Source organism: Pelophylax lessonae (genome assembly GCF_965119305.1).
Source record: "Pelophylax lessonae genome assembly, chromosome: 5".
Lineage (NCBI taxonomy): Eukaryota > Metazoa > Chordata > Amphibia > Anura > Ranidae > Pelophylax > Pelophylax lessonae.
In genome coordinates, this window is record NC_138772.1 from 342613163 (window position 1) to 342637685 (window position 24523).

General features: G+C 41.5%; 1 protein-coding gene across 1 annotated transcript in view; it reads left to right on the forward strand.

The window, feature by feature from the left end:
- The window catches only part of CAP2 (cyclase associated actin cytoskeleton regulatory protein 2), a 206906-nt gene that overhangs the window by 46972 nt on the left and 135411 nt on the right, over positions 1–24523 (forward strand). Inside the window, exon 2 of the mRNA XM_082258081.1 lies at positions 16606–16738. Coding sequence (XP_082114207.1) covers positions 16615–16738 — 124 coding nt within the window. The 5' untranslated portion in view covers positions 16606–16614. The remainder of the gene's footprint in view (positions 1–16605; positions 16739–24523) is intronic.

The following is a 24523-nucleotide window of genomic DNA, read 5'->3' on the forward strand; positions in this document are numbered from 1 at the left end:
ATATCAGTTAGCGGTCCGATCTGTCCGCTGCAATGTCGCAGTCCCTCTGAAAACTGCAGATCGGCGCCATTACTAGTAAGAAAATAAATAAATAAATAAATAAAAATGACACAACTTTTGTGCAATCAAATCAAAATTTTTTTTTACCAAAAATATGTAGCAGAAAACAAATTGGCCTAAAAGGATGAAAGATTTAGATATTTAAATTTTTTCTTTGGGAATGTTATATAGCAGAATGTGAAAAATATTGTTGTTGTTTTTTTTTTTTTGTTTATAGCGCAAAAAAATAAAAAATAAATAAAAAAATTGCACAGGTGATCAAATACTACCAAAAGAAAGCTCTATTTGTGGGGAAAAAAAGGACATCAAAGTAATGCTGTGTCGAATCGCAAAAAATGGCCTGGTCATTAAGGGGGCAAATCCTTCCAGTCCAGAACTGGTTAACGCTGCTGCTCCAGAACGCACTGCCTGTTTGTGTATGAGGCCATAAAATAACACGGAGGAGAGTTTTTAGGCTGCAAAAAAAAAAAAAAAACGCTTGACGCTCCTAAAAGCAGCTATAAAAAAGGACCTGTGTGCATGAAGCCTAATTTTCGGAGGTGGCATTCTCTGGATTCCAGTTATATTTCATAATGAAAACAATGCTGAGCTCCTCATCTGAAGATGCTAGCTGTTATTCTAGCTTTCACTAACCTTGGAAACATGTAAACAAGGATTAGAGGACTTCTGAATTCACGCTGACTTAACTGATCTGCATATTTATTCCAAGCTCAGTGAGTCAAAGAGTACTACACCGATAGAAGTCACAAGACTGCTATATACTGCTGATGAGAAAAGGTATTTAGCAGTTTATATTTACTAAAATAATTGCATTTCAATGTTCTGTGTACTGTGTGGAAGACCAGATATAGTGAATGCAGGGTCCTGGGTTTAGTAACACTTTAAGGGAATGCCTTGGGGACCCCCAGGTCACCAGAACTAGTGTCCCCATTGGAAGATTTCCCCTCTATTACTTTTCTGGGGACAAAATTTTTCACTTTCAATGTTAAAGGTAAACAGGACAAATAGAGAGGGTGCACAGACAACAATAAAAACTGTTTTTTTTTTCTAATCCCTCTCCATTCTATCCAAAGCTAATAAAATGTTTTGCCTTTAACTATACTTTAAATATATAGGGGCTGTTTAAAGCTAATACCCGAAATGCTACTAAACAAAAAGCATTTACAAATTATTTTTCACTCGTAGATACCTGGTGCAAAACCCATATGTATAATTTTTTGGAGCATAATAATATAGTTTACTGGATTCTGCTTGATAAACATTGATTCATTTTTCACAATTCTTTTACTTGGCTGTCATTTTTTTTCTTTAGTGTGATTTTTTTCTCCAACATTTTATGAACAAGAGTATTAAATATGATAAATGTATAGAAGACAATCCGCCATACATGCTCTTCAATAATTTATTGTAACTCTATAAAAGATAAATATGTACAGCAGACGTTAATGCATTTTAGCCATCATGGCCTTGTTCACAACAAGGGCATGATGGATGAAACGCGTTAACGTCTGCTGTACATATTTATCTTTTATGGAGTTACAATAAATTTGGACTTATTGAAGAGCATGTATGGAGTTGCAGATTGTCTTCTATCCATTTACTTCATTAGCATCCTGCAACCAACAGCTCAGGAGGATCTTTACATAATCTGGGGTAGTAGCACCTTTTTCTTCGATTGACTAATATTAAATATGGTGGCAGTAATTATTTAACCACTTGCCTATACGGCAGTCTGGCTCGGCTGCGCGAACTGACGTATAGGTACGTCGGGTTGTGGGAGCGCTCCTGGAGGCGTGCCTCCCCATTAGGCAGCGGGGGAGCTGATCCACAGGGCTGGTGGGCCGCGATTGCCGCCAGGCACCCGCGATCACTCCCCGTGGAGAGAGAACGGCGGTCTGTTGTTGTAAACACAGCAGACTGTTGTTCTCTCTGCAATGAACACAGAGCGCCTGTGATCCTCCTATTTAGGATCACAGGTCTCTGTGTTGATTCCACAAGCCCATCCCCCTTACAGTTATTAAACACCCCCTAGTCTCACACTTAACCCTTTGATCGCCCCTGGGTTAACCCCTTCCCTGCCAGTGTCATTATTATAGTAACAGGGCAGATTTGTAGCACTGATTACTGTAGTAATGTCACTGGTCCACCCAAAAGTGTCAAAAATGTCAGTTAGGGATCCGATCTGTCCGCCGCAATGTCACAGTCCCGCTAAAAATCGCAGATCACTGCCATTACTAGTAAAAAATAAATAAATAAATAAAAATTACATAAATCTTTTCCCTAGTTTTAGACGTGATTACTTTTGTGCAAACCAATCAAAATAAGCTTATTGGGATTTTTTTTACCAAAAATATGTAGCAGAATACAAATTGGCCTAAAATGATGAAAAAATTAGATTTTTACATTTTTTTTATTAGGAATGTTAAATAGTAGAATGTGAAAAATATTGTTTTTTTTTCACAAATGTCGCTCTTTTTTGTTATAGCGCAAAAAATAAAAATCGCACAGGTTTATCAATACCACAAGAAAGCGCTATTTGTAGGAAAAAAATACATACATTTTTTTTTGGGTACAGCGTCGCACGACCGCGCAATTGTCCGTTAAAGTAATGCAGTGCCAAATCGCAAAAAATGGCCTGGTCATTAAGGGGGTAAAACCTTCTGGTCCAGAAGTGGTTGTAATGGCAGTGACCCCCTGAAGCCTCTTATAACATGTCCCCTGGCTCTCTGACAGTCTTCTAAAGCTTGTCATGATAGATAGATAGATAGATAGATAGATAGATAGATAGATAGATAGATAGATAGATAGATAGATAGATAGATAGATAGATAGATAGATAGATAGATAGATAGATAGATAGATAGATAGATAGATAGATACGATAGATACGATAGATACGATAGATAGATAGATAGATAGATAGATAGATAGATAGATAGATAGATAGATAGATAGATAGATAGATAGATAGATAGATAGATAGATAGATGCCACTCTAAGAGCGTTTTCACACTAGCACTTTTGGTGCGCACCCTGGTTCGATTGACGTCAGAATTCGGTTCTTTTTGATGATGTGAACACTGTCTTTGAACTCGAGTGCGCACCCGCGAACCGTACCCGAGTCCACCTAAAAAGGGTGGTCTGGGCTACGTTTCATGTGAACTCCAGTACGGTTCGCTACTGATGAGAACGCAATCGTACCAAAGTGAGCCATTCTATCCATTTTGGCACCTTCTCGTTCACAGCGGTTGCCAAGCAACATGAGTACGCGCCAGCTTCAGCTTGATGACACAAGTGTACCGCGGTTTGGATAAAAAAAAAAAAATATGAACACAGTCCATCGGGGGGTAGGGGGAGGGGGGAGCAATCTAACTCGGGTTCGGACCAGGCAATCGCACCAAGCGTGAAAACACCCTAAGATAGATAGATGCTGCTCTAAGATAGATAGATAGATGCCATTCTATTTCAGACAAGATATTTTGCAAATAATACATCAAACATGTGTAATCAATTTCTTAGCATCATTAGAATCATTCCTCATATTGATCCTAAATTTCTTGGTATAATTCATTTACGGCATACAGCAAAGTTGTCAAATATCTCCATACATGAATAGAGAAGGACTCCAGCATGAAGGACCTTTTTCACAAAGGATGAATCAAGTAGCCTCATTCAGATAAGACACTTCTACCATGTAATATGTACTGTATAGCTGCAGATCTCCAAATAATACATGTATTGTCCAAGCAGGACCATCTGCCATGCGTGACTAAATAAGTAAAAACCTCCAGCATGTGCGCCAATTAACTTATTCAAGATTAGACACTGCGGCTGAGATATGCAAACACATTTAACTGCGGACCTCCAAATAAATGTCCAGACAGAGTCATTTGCCATTATTGAATATGTAAAAAAAAGTCTTTAGTATGATGATTTTTTTTTTAAGCTGTGAACTTTTGCTACAATAAATACAAATGCAAGCATATACTGTATTAGAAATAGATTTCCCATTTGGGCACATAAGAGATTGTGACAAATGTTGTATAAAATATTAAAACTATACCCTGATATAAGCTGTGAACATAGGCGTGCGCACAGGGTGTGCCAGGTGTGCCTGGGCACACCCTAATCACCCCTTTCCCCTGTTTAGACCCCTGATATTTTCACCAAAGCTCCCTAACTGTGCTAACAAAAAAAATAAAATTGTAAAAAAGAATAAAAAATAACAATAGAACTACAGACCCTGATCTCTACCCTACTGGCACCATCAGTATATACACACGAATATGTGTTTGGGCTGTGGGGTGCACACCCTAATGCAATAGCCTGCGCACACCTATGGCTGTGAAAGACACAAGTTAATGCAGCTCTGCAATCATTCGTAGTGTACATCATTAAATGTATCTTTTTAAATGCAAGTAGTGTAGGTACCGGAATTTGACATGGTGTGAGCCTCTTGCAGTCTCTATATAACATCACTGAAGTGTGAAAGAAAGAGGCAGCACAAGGAGCATATCAGTTTGCATGCTGACAAAAGCATGCTGATAGAAGGAGAAAGCAGAGTGTCAGAGAGATGAGCTCATTGCTGTGCTGCTTCTCCCTTAACTGTCTAGTCACAAGATGGGATGGGTCCAGGCTGTTCAAGGTTCAAGGAAATAAGCTGAATGATGCTGGCCATCAGACTAAGAACATCTAGCAACAGAAAAAAAGTACGAAAGGGAAAATATCTAAATTGAAGGTGAATATTGCTGCAAAAGCTGTTATTTTTATTTGATCTTTTCATGGCCTGTTCATTTTTATCTTATTTTTGAGTGGAGTTCTGCTTGAAATCTGGAGAGTATTCGACACTCATCCTTTAGGCTGGGTTTCCACTAGTGCGACTTCAAAGTCGCGCGTCTTCAATAGCGACTTTGTACTTTGATAAACGCGCGACTTGTGTACGAATTTACAACGACTTGTTGCGGCTACGACTTGTTGCGACTTTGATGTATGCGACTTGCACATAAAAGATTCCTTTTCCTGCTAGTGATGTAATTCCTTTTCCTGCAAGTGATGTAATTTCCTGTTTTGGAATAGTAGTGTATGTTGCAGGAAACATGTTGGCTATGCAGTATGTTGGAGCAGCAGTAATTATGGCTGCTGTAGCAGCTGTTATTGATGAGGAAGAAGAGGACCGGAGAAGGAGAAGGCATCGCTTCTGGATCCATCCTGTCATCTCCCAAAGGGAAGAGAGAGGCCAGTTCAGGATCCTTTATCATGACCTCCGTGCTCATGAAGACAAATTCTTTAATTACACACGGATGTCAATTAAAAGGTCAGAACATATGTTCATGTCAACTCTTTAACAAATATGTCTCTATGTATGTTATTTTTTACATGGATAATGTTGATAAATGCCATATATGTTTTTTTTTTACAGTTTTGATGAATTGTTGGCTCTGCTCTCCACACATCTAGAGAGACAAAACACTAGATTCAGAAGGAGTATTCCGCCCATAGAAAGACTGATTATCACATTGAGGTAAATTTTCCAACCTACTTACCTCCTGAGGCATTTGGAGAGACACATTATCATGTAATTATCATGTAACATATATGTAGTAGTGGTTGTGATTATGTTTGCCATGTTTTTTTCAACAGTGTCTTTCTCCTGCCTATCTTCTTCCTTCATTTCCTCAGGTACCTTCGTCCAAGCCAGTTTATGCATCATTCTAACATTATTTTTTTATTTTTAGGTACCTGGCAACTGGACATACCTTTACAAGTTTACATTATGAGTTCTTGGTTGGCAAAACTACTGCCAGCTATATTATCCATGATACCTGCAGAGCCATCTGGAATGTTCTTAAGGATTTGGTCCTGAAGAAACCCACTACAGAAGACTGGTGCAAGATAGCAGAATATTTCTGGGACCACTGCAATTTTCCAAATTGTGTTGGTGCAATTGACGGAAAACACATTAGAATATTGAAGCCCATTGGCAGTGGAAGTAAATTCTTCAACTACAAAAAATACTTTTCTTTTGTCTTACTAGCAGTGGCTGATGCCAAATACTGTTTTAGCTATGTAGACATAGGTTCGTATGGAAGCAGCTCAGACTCGAGCATATTTGCGAGATCCACATTCGGAAGAATGTTGAGGGAAGATGGACTTCAGCTGCCACCGGACTGTCCACTACCAGGGACAAACGGACCACCACAGCCATTTGTTTTTGTTGGAGATGAGGCTTTCGCTCTCAGTCATCATCTCTTAAGGCCCTATTCAAATCGGTCTCTGACTGTGGAAAAAAGAGTTTTCAACTACCGCTTAACCAGGGCAAGACGAGTTGTTGAATGCGCCTTTGGAATTTTAGCTAACAAGTGGAGGTTCCTGCACACATCTATCAATTTAAAAATGGATAATGCAATATGTGCAGTCAAAGCAGCATGTGTTCTTCACAACTATGTTGCACTTCGTGATGGGTACAATCATGAAGATTGTGGCATGAATGACATGGAGGGTGCAAGTTTGAGTGCCAGTAGGGGCACAAGCAATGGTGCTACTGTGCGTGAGGGATTCACATCCTTTTTCATGTCTGCTGCTGGTTCTGTCCCCTGGCAGCTGGACGCTATTTCATAATGTATCACACGTTCCAACACAGTCCAATTTTGAATAAAATTCTGTTATGTTTTCCTTATATTTCTGTGCAATTATAACCAAAGTCTGCATATTGTTCCAGTTCTAGCTATAATAAAAATACATTGCTTAACCTTCTGTTTTGCTGTTTTCTACTGTAGATATAATTATATAGCATACACACATTATTGACAGTACTATAGAAGCAAAAATAATCCAAACAAAAACCACAGAGTAGAGTAACAAGGTAATTTTTATATTTTTTTTTTTTTCAAAATTTAGAAAAAAATAAACTTTTTATAACAACATCACCAATGTTTTGGAGATACCAGCACCAAAACAATGAAAAAATAAATTAACAGGTAAAATGTTAACAACACCAAAAACAAAAAAAATTACAAATCCTGGTATATAATTGGAGATTCAGTGGACCCAGAATGAGAAATATTTGATGGGCCAGATGGGCTTGGGTAATCACTTGCAGATCCCTGACGGTATTGCCTTTCCGGGAAAGGCGTAACCTGCATGGGAGCAGGTTGGTAAGGTCTTGGTGTGCCAAGGGTGGAGGCAATAGGGGGCGGTATTGGGTGCAACATGCGGGGCCTGGAGATATTCGGCATGTTGCCATACTCATCGTAGTATGGGCGATTAACTTGGTGCCCATACTGTGAACTTGGTGGTGGTGGTGGTGGTGGGTACTGGTAATTGGGGGGATATGTGTGGTGGGGGGGGGGGTTTCCATACATGCTGTAGAGCTTGCCTCCCCAACCACAAAAGATTGGGCGGTTGACATGAGAGCCATCCTTAGTGCATACTTTTTCTCAGGGGGGACCTGCTTGCACATACCCAACAGCACGGTCATGAAAGCAGTGTCATCACACATGCTTTCCTTCATGTGTGCGTTCATTTCCTTCACCACCTTCAGAACCTCCTCCATGGGTTTACCACCCCTAGGATTCGCCCTTGATGAAGACCTTGAGGAAGATCTTCGTGAAGGCCTTTGTTCTGTACTAGGCCCTGGTTCAGCCTCCACCGCAGCAGGAGAATCAATAATGGACAATGGTCTTGATATTACTCCCTCTGATTCCTCACCATCAGGGTCAGGGTCACCAGGGTCTTGGCATCCCTCCTCCTCCTCCTCCGCTGCTGCCTCCTGTGACCCCTCCTGCTGTTCAGAACCAAGTGAGGAGTCTTGCCAGCTTGCTTGGGTTCTGAAATATAATGAATACATTTCAAATTTTAGGAATATTAATATATTTTATATGTCAACTACAGTATCTAAAAAAATGCTGACAACTTACTCTCGCATCTCCAACACCGGCCTTAAAAATTCCAGCTCCTGGGCATGCGCATAAGGGACAATTCTGGAGGACCCAGAACCACTCCTTGCTTCTCGTAATTTTCTGAGATAGCGGTTATAGCAGTCCTTTATGCTTCTCCATCTGGTTTGTAAGGAGTGCACTGAAAAAAAGAAAATAACGGTACTGTACTGTACATATGGGGGCAAGCAGCAATGTGATAAATTGCATATATGAAACACTTACATTTTTCAGTCCGTTCTGTACTTGTAAGACAGTCCCAATTTTCAAAATAGATCCTTGCAATCTCCAGCCATGCTCTCTCCTTCCTCACATGGTCCTTATATAAGGGGTCTCGGGTGTCGTATATTGAGGGGCGAGCTCTGACCAGACGAATGATCTCCTCATTATCATGAGAAGTTCTTTTATTCTTCCTGGATCTTGGCATGCTTGCTGTATATAACACTCTCCTCTCCTCTGCTAACTATGGGAAGTGATGTTCTTGGGAGGTGCAGAGATCATTTGATTTGGGGCGGAACATAACAATAAAAAAAATTTACTGTAAACTTCCGTGCAAATCGCAACGAAGTCGAGACGAAGTCGCGTTCAAAACCGTGTACTGCGACTTCGTTGCGACTTACATTACCTTCTATGAGGGACATATCGCACTAAAGTCGGCCCAAAGTAGTGCAAGAAGCAATTTTGAAGACGCTGCGTCTTGAGTCGCAGCAGTGGAAACGGTCCATATTGAAAACAATGGGTTTTGACTTGTCATGCGACTTGACATGTGTCAAGTCGCACCGCAAGTCGCACTAGTGGAAACCGAGCCTTAAAGAGGAAGTAAACCCTCCTCTGCAACTTGTACCTATAGGTAAGCCTATGATAATATGTATCAGAATACCTATTGGCCTATATTTATGAAGAAATTTGATTTTTCTAAATTTTGTTTATTGGATATGTTTTTTTAGCAGAAAGTAAAAAATATTGTTTTGTATAGTTTTTTTTTTTTATAGCGCAAAAAATAAAAAAAACCCAGTGGTGATCAAGTACCATCAGAAGAAAGCTATCTTTATGGGGGAAAAAATTACATTAATTTCATTTAATGTACAGCGTTGCATGCCCACACAGTTGTAAGTTAAAGTAATGCAATGCCGAAAATAAAAAAATGGCCCGGTCATGAAGAGGGGGGGGTTAAATCTTCCATAGGGCAAGTTTTTAAGAGAAACTAAAGTGGCTTTAGTTATTTTTATATGGTTTATACCATTTTAAATGGATTTATATCAGCTGGTTTTATATCATTTTTCAAATAAATGTTTACTACATGATGAAGAACCCAGGGGCGTAACTAGGACCTCCAGGGCCCCGGTGCAAGAAACCATGAAGGGCCCCCCAGACCCTTGGCCGAGGCCCTTCCCTTCAAGCCTGGGGCTCTTCCCACTGATCCTGGGGCCCTTTACTCTCGTTGCGGGGCCCTATATTACGGTCCCGCAGAGGGACTCTTTCACAAGTTCTGCAGTGGGACCCCTTCCTGCCATTTTGGGGCCTCCCCACGGTTGTGGAATGCCAGGGCCCAGTCGCAAGTGTGACCTTTGTGATCCTGGAAGTTCACCCACTGGTGTCAGTAGTTTTTATTTTTTGGTATTTTAATTGTATTATTTTTTCATCATTTTATTTTATTTTTTTACAATGTCACTGACTATGACTCAATTCAGTAAAGAAAGGAGCTGATAAATTACATATTTACCGACCCCCTCCTGGTTCTCTATTGTGACACATCCCCTGCAGCAGTTGGCAGGAGAGGGAAGGCAGCACAGTGGGGGGGGGGGGGGCAGCACAGTAGGGGGGGGGCAGGGGAGCACACAGGGGGCCAGAGACAGCAGAACACAAGTGAACTGGATAGGAGGAGTGGCGGGGGCAGTATACAGAGGAACCAATCTCCTTAATTTTTCTCCTGCAGCTAAAAGGGGAAAAAGGAGGACAGTGATTTCTCTATATGCTGCCCCCGCCGCCCCTCCGATCCAGGTTTACAAGGGAGCGGCACAGGCCCCCTGGAGCATGGGGCCCAGTTGCAATTGCAACCCCTGTAGTTACGCCCCTGGAAGAACCCCTAGAACACTATGTGTTAGGAAAAGAGAAGAAGCCACCTTTTTGACACAGCTGTCTCTCATGGCAACCTTGTAGTGAGCCTTCTAATAAACAATACGCACTGTCTGAAAATATCACAGAGAAAGGCATGGTTATATATTGAATCTATTTTTGATGCCAGATATAGTAGTTGATGGTGATTAGGCTTATTAAGGCATTTTATTGTATCCTAGGAACCATTTGTTGTGTATCCTTTCCAGTCTGTATCCACTAGGGCTCAGATATAATTCCTTCCATTTAAAATGGTACTGTGCTTTTCTTTAGCCGCTTGCTGACCATATAACTTACATATACCGTGGCAAGGTGGCCCTGCTGCGCAGGTTCACGTACCTAGTATGAGATCCAGCACATCTGGGTCTGGGGCTCACGCACGTGCTGCCAGCAGCCTTCTACCGCTGTGAGTAGACCCAGCAGGAGCTGATCGGCGGGTCCGCCGTTACCCACCGATGCTTCGGTACACAGGCAGAATGGCGGCCTGCCTTTATAAACAAGGCAGATTGCTGTTCTGTAAGTACAAAAAGCATGGATCCTGTGTCCCTGCTAAGCAGAGGCACTGATCCATGGCTTCCCCTAGTACAAGCAGCTCTCCCACAGTAGTAAAGCACTGGTCAGGTACTCATTTAACCCTTTGATCGCATTAGTACAGTGACAGTGCATATTTTTTAGCACTGATCACTGCATTAGTGTTACTGGTCCCCAAAAAGTGTCAGTTAGTGTCCCGACTGTCTGCTGCAATATCGCAGTCCCACTGTAAGTCGCTGATCACTGCCATTACTAGTAAAAATAAATAAATATATAAAAAAATAAATAAAAATATTCTATAGTTTGTAGTTGCTATAACTTTTGAGCAAACCAATTGCCTATTGGAATTTCTTTTACCAAAAACATGTATCAGAATACATATTGGCCTAAATTGATAAAGAAATTGGATTTTTTCAATTTTTTTTTTTTTTTTTTATTGGATGTTTTATTGTTTTTTAGCTGAAAGTAGAAGATATATATATATATATATATATATATATATATATATATATATATATATATATTTTTTTTTTTTTCAAAATTGTCCCTCTTTTTTTGTTTATAGTGCAAAAAATAAAAACCGCAAAGCTGATCAAATACCACCAAGAGAAAGCTTTCTTTGTGGGGGGGGGGGGGGGGGAAGAACCTAAATTTTTTTTGGATACAGCGTTGCACTACCGTGCAATTGTCAGTTAAAGTAACACAGTGCTGTATCACAAAAAAATGGCCTGGACAGGAATGGGGGCAAATCTTCCAGAGTTCAAGTGGTTAATCAGTCATGATGTGGTCATGAGTACTGCTTTCAGCTATGATGCAGGCACAGGGAGAACATGCATACTCCTTGTATGGTTGGGATTGATCCAAGTGCTGCAAGGCAGAAGTACTAACCATTACGCAATTGTGCTGCCAATTGAGCTCCTCCAATTGCATTCTCATTACAATAAAGTTAAGTAAAATACAGTAGGTCTGCTTTCGAAGTTTGAAATGAATATTGTGGCAGTAGTATTTTCTTTTCCCCTCTCTTGTATCTTTCACTTTACAGTTTATGTTTCTAAGGTAATTATTTGCATGTCGCCAATGCTGAGTAATTTCAGGCTTTATTTGATAAAGTAAAGTACAATAAAGCTATTTACACAAATGAGTACATGAAGTATCAAAGAGTGATTTTTTTTTTTTCCTTCCTGGCAAATGTATCAGGATGTCATTAGTATCAATAAAGAGAACACAAAGTACACACATTAATTCTGTGATTTACAGCTCAGGAAGTTGCTGATGTTTTGTTTTACATTTTTAAATGTGTAGAAAGAACATCTTTCTTATCATCATGCAATAGAAACAAAGTATGACAAACAGACTACATGCTATATCAGTGATCTTCAAACAGTGGCCTAGGGGCCGGCCGGATGCAGCCCTTTGCTTGCCTTTATTTGGCCCTTGGGGCACCTTCCATCCCACTATTACAAGACACTATTCCTCCCACTGACATCAACAATGGGGCATAATTCCTACGACTGACATGAGCAACAGGATACTGTATCTCCCATTGACACCAATGATAGGGCGCTATTCCCCAAACTGACACTAACAATGGGTCACTATTACATAGTTAGTCAGGTTGAAAAAAGTCACAAGTCCACCTGGCTCAACCAATAAAAAAAAACAAAAAACAGTAAAAAAAATCCAACCATACATTCCCATATACACAATCCTATACCCACAGTTGATCCAGAGGAAGGCGAAAAAAACCCCAGCAAAGCATGATCCAATTTGCTACAGCAGGGGAAAAAAATTCCTTCCTGATCTCCGGAAAGGTAATCGAATATTCCCTGGATCAACTTTACCTATAAATATTTGTACCCATTTATTTTATGTGCACCCAGGAAAGAATCCAGGTCTTTTTTAAAGTAATCTAGTGAGCTAGCCAGAACCACCTCTGGAGGGAGTCTTTTCCACATTTTCACAGCTCTTACGGTGAAGAATCCTTTCCGTATTTGTAGACGAAGTGCCCACTTGTCCTCTGTGTTGATTTTAAAGTGAATAACTCAACACCAAGATCACTATATGAACCCCTTATGTATTTATACATGTTGGTCATTTCCCCCTTAATCTCCTCTTCTCAAGAGAGAATACATTCAGTTCCTCTAATCTTTCCTCATAGCTGAGGTCCTCCATGCCTCTTATCAGTTTGGTGGCCCTTCTCAGCACTTTCGCCAGTTCCCCGATATCCTTTTTAAGAACTGGTACCCAAAACGGAACTGCATATTCCAGATGAAATCTTACTAATGATTTGTACAGGTGCAAAATTATATCTCTCTCTCTGGAGTCCATGCCTCTGTTAACAAGAAAGGACTTTCCACTGACACCAACCATGGGGCACTATTCTTCCCTCTAATACCAAAGATGTGTTGTTTACTCCTTTTGATGGAAGGACAATTTCTACTCCCAATGGCCCCAGTCCGGTCTGCCTAAAGTCTGAAAGACAGTAAACTGGCCCTTTTTTAGAAAGTCTAGCGACCCCTGTGCTATATGCTCCATTTAAGAGTGTGTCTATAGTATCCCTCCCCACACACACAAACACTCACACACACACACACACTGAAGTAGTTATTGTAGAGCCCCTTCCTATATCCTTAGTAGGAGCTGGTTGGCTGCTCAACCAGATAATTATTTGTCGTACCTGCTAATCACACTTCAAATACTAGGCCTGAACAACAAAGAGATTGCATTTTTCGCCTTCTCCAGAATGTTGCCAGGGCCAATCTTGGTACCTTCGCTTTCATTGCTTCTCCTGGTGGCACCACGCCTGCATTTGAAAGCCAAGGAACATGGTCTGGACAACACATGGTTGCTAAGTGGGCTTTTACATCTAATGCCCACATGTATATAGTACAACATAAACATTAACATCGCTAATAGGGAGTTGTTGATTTAGGTGAGGAGCACAGTGCATGCTCTTGGAATCTCCAGCCATTGGGAGAACAGTAATCACTTGGTGTTTGGTGTAAGACATAGCCAACACAGTATGGACTTCCACTTCTTCAGAGTTTTTATAGTGTTGGTCATTGACCATGCCATCTGTATCCTATTATGATAATGGTTAAAATATTATGCCACTGCAGGTGAAACAGACACTCCGGTACACTGTTATATTAGGACACAGACTGACTACAGATCTAACGTTACCAAAGCTCTTAGGAAAGGATTATTGTTCTCCAACCTGTTGAAGTTTTCAAGACTTTCTGTTCACACAGACAGCCCTCATCTACCTCCATAATCTTAAGATGAATAAGGAGACCAACTCTGAGGGCCCTGCATGGGTCGTACCACCACCAACAAGGTCTAAGCACTACCTCACAAAGTTTATATCCCCAATGACTCAGCCCAGCCAAATCTGATATTCACATTTCAGATATTAGCCACAACTAAACTGCATGGTAGCTTTTTTCAGGCTACAGATGCCAAAAATCTACACTTGTTTCACTGGGTTTGCCCAAGAGCATTATTAAAGTGTACCTAAAGGCAAGATTGTCCCTTTAGTTTTAGATAGAGCGGGGAAGAATTTGAATATCTGTCAGGTTTTTATTGTTGTGCGAGTTCCTATTAGGGATATTCACCCTCTCCATTCAACCTATTTGCTGTTATCACCAAAAGTGAAAGTGAGAGAAAACCCCAAATTTTGAGTTGTCGGCAGAACAGGAATATAGGGGACACTAGCTCTGGTGACCCTGGTGACTTGCAGGGATTACCTCACCTTGGAGGGATTATCTCTCACTTCCTGTTTTGACTATGAGACAAGACATAAAGGAAAATATCCCCAGGGGGAATCAAATGGCAAAAAGAAACCTGACGGGGGATTATAACCCTCCCGTTCACTATACAAATTGAAAAAACATTTTTGCAAATCCTTTCTTACCTCTCTGAATAATAAGCAATATGCCAGTGGGTGATTTTTTTTTTTTTTTTTTTTTCAAATCAGTGTGTAACCATGATTAAAGTATTTATTTTTAGCAGACTAATAACAAAACTGCCGGTAATAAATCAGTTTTTTTAATAAATAACTGTACAGTATATGGAAATAATCTGCAGCAATGGCTTTGGTCTCACTAGACCAACTGTCTTTTGTCACCAATCTCTTTCCCCAGCATAATAAACTGGCTGGTTGGAGTACCTGTATGCCTACTACAGAAGTAAGCAAAATTCTCATCCTGCTCAGTTAAAGTATATCTGAAACCAAAAAGAAAAATGTGAAATATTGCAGCTTACCATTCCCTTGATATGGTGACTGCACAAGTTTTCTTTTTCAGACTTTTTTTGCTTTCTTGTCACCTGGTAATCCTGCCAGTAACAGAATACCAGTCCTCCTAGGCCAACAATGCTTACTCGCTGTTCTGTATCTATGGAGGAGTCGCATTGTCCCCCCATTAGCTGCCCTCCTGGACTACAAATATTACCCTTCTTCTTATAACATAAGGAGAGGTGTTCTGCAGTTCACAAAAGAGAACTGATAAGTCTTAACCACTTAAGCCCCGGAAGATTTTACCCCCTTCCTGACCAGGGCCTATTTTGTGATTCGGCACTGCGTGAGTTTAATGGACAATTGCGCGGTCGTGCGATGCTGTACCTAAAAGAATTTCGACATCCTTTTTTTCCCACAAACAGAGCTTTCTTTTGGTGGTATTTGATCACCTGTGCGATTTTTTGACCATGCGTTATAAACAAAAAAAGAGCGTCGATTTTGCAAAAATAACAATATTTTTCACATTTTTTTATATGAAATTCCCCCCAAAAAATGTAAAAATCAAAATTTTTTAACATTTTCGGCCAATTTGTTTTATGCTACATATGTTTGGTAAAAAAAATCCCAAAAAGCCTATTTACATTGGTTTGCGCAAAAGTTATCGCATTTACTAACAAAGGGAAAGATTTTTGTCATTTTTGTTGTTTTTTTTTTAACGAGTAATGGCGGCGGTCTGCGATTTTTTTTGCGGGACTGCGACATTGTGGCGGACAGATCGGACCCTTGACTGACATTTTTGACACTTTTGGGGTTACCAGTGACATTACTGCAGTAATCAGTGCTATACATATGCACTGTTACTGTAAAAATGACACTGGCAGTGAAGGAGTTAACTGTATTGGAGAGGGAGGGGTAAAGTGTGTCCTAGGGGCGTGTTTCTAACTGTGATTGGCTGTGGCTACTGGTGTAAGAACAGAGATCAACGGTCCTACATAGTAGAACCGTCTGATCTCCATTCTTACACAGGGGAGACTGACAGGCGGCTGTGTTTACATTAGCCGCCTGCATTTCTCCCGCTCTAACGGACGATCGTGAGTGCCCGGCGGACATCGGGTCCACCGGGCACACGCGCGGGGGGGTCCGTGACCATGCGGGAGCGGGAGCGCGCCTCTGGCAGCGCGCTTGCTCCCTAGAGCCTCACAGGCTAGCGAGGTAGCCCTACGTCGCTTTGCCTGTAAGGGGCTGACTGCCGACTGGCGGACGGCAAGCGGTTAAAACATTTTCTGAGGTTTCACTTCAGTGCACTGGAGGTTACAAGGGTACTGGATTTATTGCAGGATCAACAGGTATTATCTGTACTTGTACAAAATGTGCATAGAGCAAAAAAAGAAACAAACTGGTAAGCTGCGGTATGTTATATTTTTTATCTTGGATTTAGATATACTTTAAGTACTAAGTGTGCGGTCCCAGTGAAAGCAAACTGAAATACACAATACAGTATTCCACTAATTGTATTCTACAGACTGTGCTGGGCAGCACCAATGATAAACCAGCTAGCTAGCACTGGCAGGCAGGGCAGAATTTTGAAACCTTGTGTTATTCGTAGTAAGTATGTTCTATAGGATGGCACCTACCGGATATTGCGATGGCAAGATAGCAGTATTCAACCTTGCTTTTCAGGTTGTTACTCACAAGAGAAAATAATAACTTCTGTGTCTCTTCCTCTAGGTGTGCAAGATGGCAGATGTGCAAGGGTTAATGGACAGGCTGGAGAAAGCTGTTATTCGTCTTGAGACAGCCCTCGCTACATCCACCTTTTCTAAGTCTGCAGCAAATGATGTTGTGAATGGAATTGATGGAGGTAAAGTTTGCGGTTTAGCGATTATACATGTCTTGAATACAGGATAATGAAAAGTAGTAGTGAGTAGATTTTCAGTGGAGAAATTTGAAATTGAAGATTTGCAAAGATAGACTTCATAGAAGTTTTTTCCCAGGTTATACATCAAGCAAATCTAATAAGCTAAAATAAAGTATTTGGACATTTTCAGATTGTTTGAATGATAATGAGCAGATCAGATCTTCGAGGGTACTTGTGAAACTCTCTTGATGACTTTGTATTGATATCATACAAAGGGTAATGATGTGCAGTAACCCATATCAACACCATCTCTCTAGATGTCCAGCCAGTGAAGGAAGATGAAAGATTACTTTCTAATGGTTTTGATGGCTATGATATCTACAATGATATGTACAATGCTTTGTTGTTTCCACTGGCAGTGCTAGATGATTTGGATCAAAGCATTCTCCAATAAAGCTTCTTTCTACATACAATTACAATTTAATCTTCGGATCCTGTACCTTTGGACCTGACTAAAGTGTAAGGTTAAAGGAGAAGTATGGCCTATATTTTTTGGCCATATATCCCCTATGGATCACACGAGTGCTAAAGCCCGCTGTCGGCTTTTGTCACAGAGCCGATCCAGGCTCTGAAAAGATCCCAACCATATGGTCGCCATCAAGCCTGGACCGACACCTGGCTCAGCCTCTCAGCAAACTGCACAGCCATTCCCTGGAATGATCAGTGTGATGATGCTTCTCCACCCCAGCTCTCTAAACTTCTTATGCAACTGAGAACAGAGATTAGAAAAAAATCTATATATCTTTATATACTGCTCAAAAAAAAATTAAAGGAACACTTTGAAAACACATCAGATCTCAATGGGGAAAATATGCTGGATATCTATACTGATATGGACTAGATAATGTGTTAGGAAAGAAAGGATGCCACATTTTTTGACGGAAATTAAAATTATCAACCTACAGAGAGAGGGCTGAATTCAATGACACCCCCCCCCCCCCCCGGAAATCAAAGTGAAAAAATGATGCAGCAGGCTAGTTCATTTTGCTGAAATATAATTGCAGCAACTCAAAATGGTACTCAGTATTTGTATGGCACCCATGTGCTTGTACGTATGCCTGACAATGTCGGGGCATGCTCCTAATGAGACGACGGAAGGTGTCCTGGGGTATTTCCTCCCAGATCTGGACCAGGGCATCACTTAGCTCCTGAACAGACTGAGGTGCAACATGGCGGCGTCAGATCGACCAAAACGTAATGTCCCAGAGGTGATCTATTCGATTTAGGTCAGGTGAGCGTGGGGCCATTCAATTGTATCAATTACTTTCATTCTCCAGGAACTGGCTGCACACTCTTGCCACATGGGGCCGGGCATTGTCGTGCACCAGGAAGAACCCAGGACCCACTACACCAGCGTAGGGTCTAACAATGGTCCAAGGATTTCATCCCAATACCTAATTGCAGTCAGGGTGCCATTGTCTAGCCTGTAGAGGTCTGTGTATGCCTCCCCAGACCATCACTGACTCATTACCAAACAGGTCATGCTGACGATGTTACAGGCAGCATAACGTATCCTGTGGCTTCTCCAGACCCTTTCATGTCTGTCACATGTGCTCAGGGTGAACCTGCTCTCATCTGGAAAAGCAAGGGGCGCCAGTGGTGGACCTGCCAATTCTGGTGTTTAATGGCAAATGTCAGTCGAGCTCCATGGTGCGGAGCAGTGAGCACAGGGCCCAATAGAGGACGTCGGGCCCTCAGGCCAACCCTCTTGAATTTGGTTTTTGATTGTATGGTCAGAGACATTCACACCAGTGGCCTGCTGAAGGTCATTTTGTAGGGCTCTGCCAGTGCTCATCCTGTTCCTCCTTGCACAAAGGAGCAGATACCCATCCTGCTGATGGGTTAAGGACCTTCTACAGCCCTGTCCAGCTCTCCTAGAATAACTGTCTGTCTCTTTGAATCTACTCCATGCTCTTGAGACTGTGCTGGGAGACAGAGCAAACTTTCTAGTGATGGCACGTATTGATGTGCCATCTTGGAGGAGTTGAACTGCCTGTGCAACCTCTATAGGGTCCAGGTATTGCCTTATGCTACCAGTAGTGACACTGACCCTAGCCTAATGCAAAACTAGTAAAAAAACTATCAGAAAAGATCAGTAGAGAAATAAAATGTCAGTGGTCTCCACCTGCAAAACCATTCCTGTTTTGGAGGTTGTCTCTTTGTTGCCCCATGTAATACACCTGTTGTTAATTTCATTAACACCAACGCAGCTGAAACTGATTAACAACCCTCACTGCTACTTAACTGCTACTTAATTGACTTGATGCTATACTCTGATTAAAAAGTGTTCCTTTAATTTTTTGAGCAGCGTATCTAAAAAAAAGTGAAAAAAGGTAATTATATTGTATAAATATATACAAATGTTTTGCCGTTCATTTTTATTTTTAACTGAATGGGTTGTTTTACAAGGTGAGGATTCACATATACTTAAGAGTGGAATTGCACTGCATCTGAGCACCACAAACCCAAAATTTCTATTTAATTTATTTTTAATACTTAAAGCAAACTCATCCATCCATGTCTCCATGCTCTATCTTGTTGAGAAATCACTTTGAAAAACACCCCCTAGCATTTTTGGCTGTGGCCATCTTTAGTAAAGACAGGTGATTCATGTAGCATTTACTTCCTAGAATCCATCTGCCCTTAGCTCAGACATGCATGCAGGAGGGTGTACTTAGCTAAGAAAACCCTTCCTCTCCTCCTGAAGACTCCTGGGATGTATGACATCATTTGCCTTGGCCTAGAAACCAGGAAGAAATATAAAAAAAAAGTTTTAAAAAAGTAAATATAACATACCTTCATATCTATTTACTAATGCTAGCAGCATAATGATTAAAAATAGTCAATGTTGAATGAGAGAATGAAGTTCCGCTTTAAGCATTCTGCTGTAGCGTGGTAATATGTTTACATGTATTGCATTAGGGCAGCCTATTTATTATGAACAGGGCAACTAAAGCACTGCAATGGACACAAAGAACTCCACCTGATGTGATTTACTATAGTTTCTATGAATGAAAAGTTAGATTATGGCTGCGGGGTAGGAATGAGACGGGGCCGGGGACTTCTGATTTCCACTATGTCAGCCATCACAAGGGACAATGTGCATTCAGGGCCGGTGCTACCAGTAAGGCGACCTAGGCACCTGCCTAGGGCGCAACTTAGCAGGGGGCACCAGCGGAGCCTGACCCAAAGTAAGTGACTTACCGTAAGTCACTAAAGGGGTTTTAACCAGTGGCGGCCATCCATTAGGGGCGCAGGGGGCGCCGCCCCCCCATCCATGCGTCCGGCCCCCTAATCTACATGCAGGGCGCCGGGTGCATGGATTCCAATGAGGGTTTTTTTTTTTGAAGCACGTGATTAGAGCCAGAGGCTCTAATAGGCTTCAAAAAAGGGTGGTCTCGGGGCGCAGAGCACTGCACCCTGAGCCCACCCAGTTGTGTGACAATAGCAAGTGAATATTTGCTATTGCCACACTGATTCTCCTCCCGGCCAATCAGGTAGTGGTTCCTGAGATCAGTTTCCCAATTGGCAAAAGGAGAAGGCATCCTATTGGCGGAGAAGGCGGGAGGAGACTGAGGGGGGGAAACCATCGCTGTCCGGAGGAACAAAGTAAGTGAACTGGCGCCCGGGGGGGGGGATATGGTGTGGACTGGACTCTAGAGTGACGGGGGGGGTCATAGCCAGATCCGTCCGCTGCCCCCCCCCCCCGACCAATGGAGCACCAGCCGCCATTGGTTTTAACCTATTCAGCGACTTGGGATGGGGCGTGGGAGAGTGGGGGGGGGGGGCAATTTCTTATTTTGCCTAGGGCGGCAAAAATCCTTGCACCGGCCCTGTGTGCATTAAATATAAATAATGTTCCTTGTCTTGAATTTTTTTTAAATTTTACTTACCATTTACAGTAGGTTCTAAGAATACATGCTTTTGTAGAAATGTAGGCTCTATTAGAATTTTATAATTGGATTACTGAAAAAGCTACAGTACCTAAAGTAGATTAACAGTGATCAATCATTGTATTTATATTGACTCCGTCCTGCAGGGTTAAAGTTTTATGTACCAAGACTATAGCTGAGAATAGCAGAGACAGACTGCTTCCAGAAACATTTAAAACATTTAAAGAGCAAGTGTTAGCACTATCTGCTAATTGGGAGATATAGTCAATACATTCACCCTTAGATAACACAAATATCTTGGGCGATAATTATCCTTTTTACGTTGACCATGTGCATTGGTAAATGGTACTTCACGAGGATCTTTCTCACCACTTGTCAATAACTCATGAGGGGGTTCCACTTAGAAGGGGCTATTTCCATCCTCCTTAGTAGGTGTCTAAATTAAGTCATTTGGAATGTCCATCAGGCCAGAGTCATTTGAATGCATAGGATCTTCATTATGACATCTTAGCTGATCAGCATGTTTTTATTTTTTCTAGTTTTATATTTTAAATTTACAATAGTAGATACAGGTGATACAGACCCAAGATCAGGTACCATAGTATATGGCATCAATGTTTGAACTGATTTTAAGGATCCTCAATTTACAAGATGAAGTTGATCCAAACAGGTTTTAAGTCTCTTGCTCATTGGTGATGGAAGAGGTTCATCTGTTTCTTGTTCAAGTCTTCATCAACATTTACTTTTAATGCATGTTTTGTGGTTTGGAGCGTATATCTAGTCTGTAAATTTAAGATGTGAATGACGCTGTTGGGAAGGGGCAAATGAGGTTACTGCCTATAAACACCTTAGAAAGTTACCATTGTACCACAGTCAGACATAATTCTTCTATCCGGCAGGTTGTAGGTGACAAACGTTCCTCTAAATATTTGTATGGAAGTAAATGTCGTATGAGTTTACATGGACTGCTTCCAACCATTGTGAGAGTGAAACCACCACAAAGTCCCTAGAAAGGATGATGGTTTTCTGGTGATGTCCTAGCGTGGACTACAACTTTTGTTCATTTACAATGGATAGGTGTGGATTAGTTTGAAACATGATTCTTTACCTATTTCAATCCCTTTATTCACTTTAGGCCACTATACAAATCTTCTTGCAAGTTTTTGTACACGAACAGTATTTGATGTCTTTTGTTAAAATCCTTAGAGTGTATCTAGACTAGTGATCGACCGATTATCAGCAAAGCCAATATATCGAGGGCTGATATGCACTTTGCCCGATATATCGGAATCTGCCTTTTGATTTACCGATATTGCCGATATTTCAGGAAAGTGCTTGTACCAGGGTGATGCCTGCAGCTAGAGGCATCACCCTGATACCGGGGTCCATAGCCGATGGTAGGCTGTCACTCCAAGGAGCGGGAGGGGACGTCCCCGTCCCCCCCCCCCCCCCCCGCGGCCTTCTCCTGTCCCACCGGGAGACCCGGGCATCCTACCTTCACCGCCGCCGTCTGACCGGGTCTCCATCTGCACCGCCGCTGTCTGACCTGGACTACATTTCTTTGAATTCGGCGAGCACTCGGAAGTGATGTCATGACATGACAACACTTCCAGGTACTAGCGGTGCCGAACTAAAAAAACTTACAGCATTCAAAGCAGCCAAACTTGGCGTTTTGAATGCTTTTAAGTGCAGAGGAGGGGTTTGGGGTCTTTTAGACCCCCAGATCCCTCCACCACAGTACCTGTAGACATTAAAAAAAAAAATAAATACATTTTAATGTCTGAAAATATCGGCCGATACCTATATCCGATTAACCAAAATATCGGTATCAGTATCGGCTGTAAAAAAACGATATAGTTCGATCAATAATCTATACTCAAAATGTTTTTTTAGTTTGAATAGTACAGAAGGATAAGAACTTCTATCAGGTTTTACTGTAACCAGAGGCTCTGCTGGACAGTTTTCTTCACTTAGGCCTCATGCACACTGGACGTTTTTACAGCTGCTGTTTTTTGTGTCAGACGTTGTTTTCTGCAGCCAGTAAACTCCCCAGCATGTTATCCTATGTGTCCATGCACACATAGGCTGTTATGAGCAGTTTTTGTCAGGGGCGTTTTCTGGCTGTAAAAATAACAGAAAACTTGTGAGTTTTGAGTGGCGTTTTCAGCTGTAAAAACGCTCTAACGTCAATAAACGCTGATAAACGCCAAAAACGCTGCTAACTGGCCTTTTTTGACGTTTTTTTTCCATTGCTTTTTTTAAACCTGAGTTCTGTTAAGAGGTGTTGTTCATGGAACATAGTCTGGGTTCACACTGGTGCATGCTGAACACCGCATGTAATTTACACCAAAAACGCACCGTATTCCTGTGCACATCACATGTGGTGTCTGTTTGATGCAATTTGAGCCATATATTTTGAATGGCTCAAATTGCATCACATTTGCACTAAAATGTTGTAGGACCCTTTTTTCTCCACACCTAATCGCATTGCATGAGTGTGAACACCCATGCAATGCGATTCTGGCAAGCGCACTGCATTTTGCATTCTGTTTCGGTGTATCGTCCATGGAACATGAAGCCCTGTTGACATTGTGCCGATTTGGCAATGCGATTTGTCATGTCGAATCGCATGTCAAATTAGAGTTTATTGCCGGCAACGGTACCGGTTCACACTGAGGGTGGGTTTGAAATAATTCAGCTGACGCGCACGATTTCAAACTTGTATGTCAGTGCGACTTTGGGGGCGATTTGACAGACATCTGTACGGTTCATGCACAGATGTCTATTGAAATCACCCTGAAGTTGCCAATAGTAGTGCTGAAACTACTTTTGGGAATCGGCAAAGTCAGGGTTGCACCAATTCGGACAGTGAGTTTGCCGGAAATAGGCTCTGATTTGGCGTGTGATTTGATGTGTCAAATCGCATGTCAATCTTCCTTATGTGAACGGAGGCTTAATGTTCCATGAACGACACCCTAAACAGAATGCAAAATGCAGTAAGCTTGACAGAATCGCATCGCATGGGTGTTCACACCCATGCGATAAAATTCTGGCAAGCACTGCATTGTGGGAAAGTCAGAGTTACTAAAATAGCAGAGAAGTGATTTCTAACTAAAAACGCCAAAAAACGCTGAAAAACATCATTGCAAAAAAGTTAAAAACGTGGAAAAACGCCAAAAAAAGTTATTTAATAGCAACACAGACAAAAGAAAAAAAGCTTAGGATAATACAGGGTGAGTAGCAAAAATGTCTAAAGACTAGTACACACTGTGAGTTTGTTTGTTTTTTTCGTTCAACCCTGCAGGCTGAAAAAAAAAAAAAAATTGAAGAGCATGGGAGGAGTTCCTGTACCAACAATCTGATGTTAGTACTGAGATCTCCCCTGCTGAGCTACTGTGTTCTGACAGGGGGACGCTTCTGCCAGTACACACCAGTCAGTGCTTTCAGCCATTGACTGAGATCGCTGATCGGATGCGGATCAGCAGCCCTTTTTCATTCATGCCTGTTCGACAGAACCCGGAACTTTTAGCTGGTTTCTGTCAGACTGGCTGGCGTACACATGGTCCGATACCACCCGATATTTGGCCCGTGTTGTCGGTCCTTAAGACCTGTAAAATTGGTTTTGAAAGGTACCGTAATCAAGTGTAGGAACTTCAGATATGAGTGTAAACTCTGAACTCTGTTGGGACAGATGGCCTTGTGCAAGGGTCTCCAAACTCTCGAAACAAAGGGCCAGTTTACTGCCCTTTAAACTTTAAGGGGTCCAGACTGTGGGCAGTATGAAAATAAAATGCATCAGCAGTAGTGGGTGGTCAGTGGAAGTAAAAAAAATGAC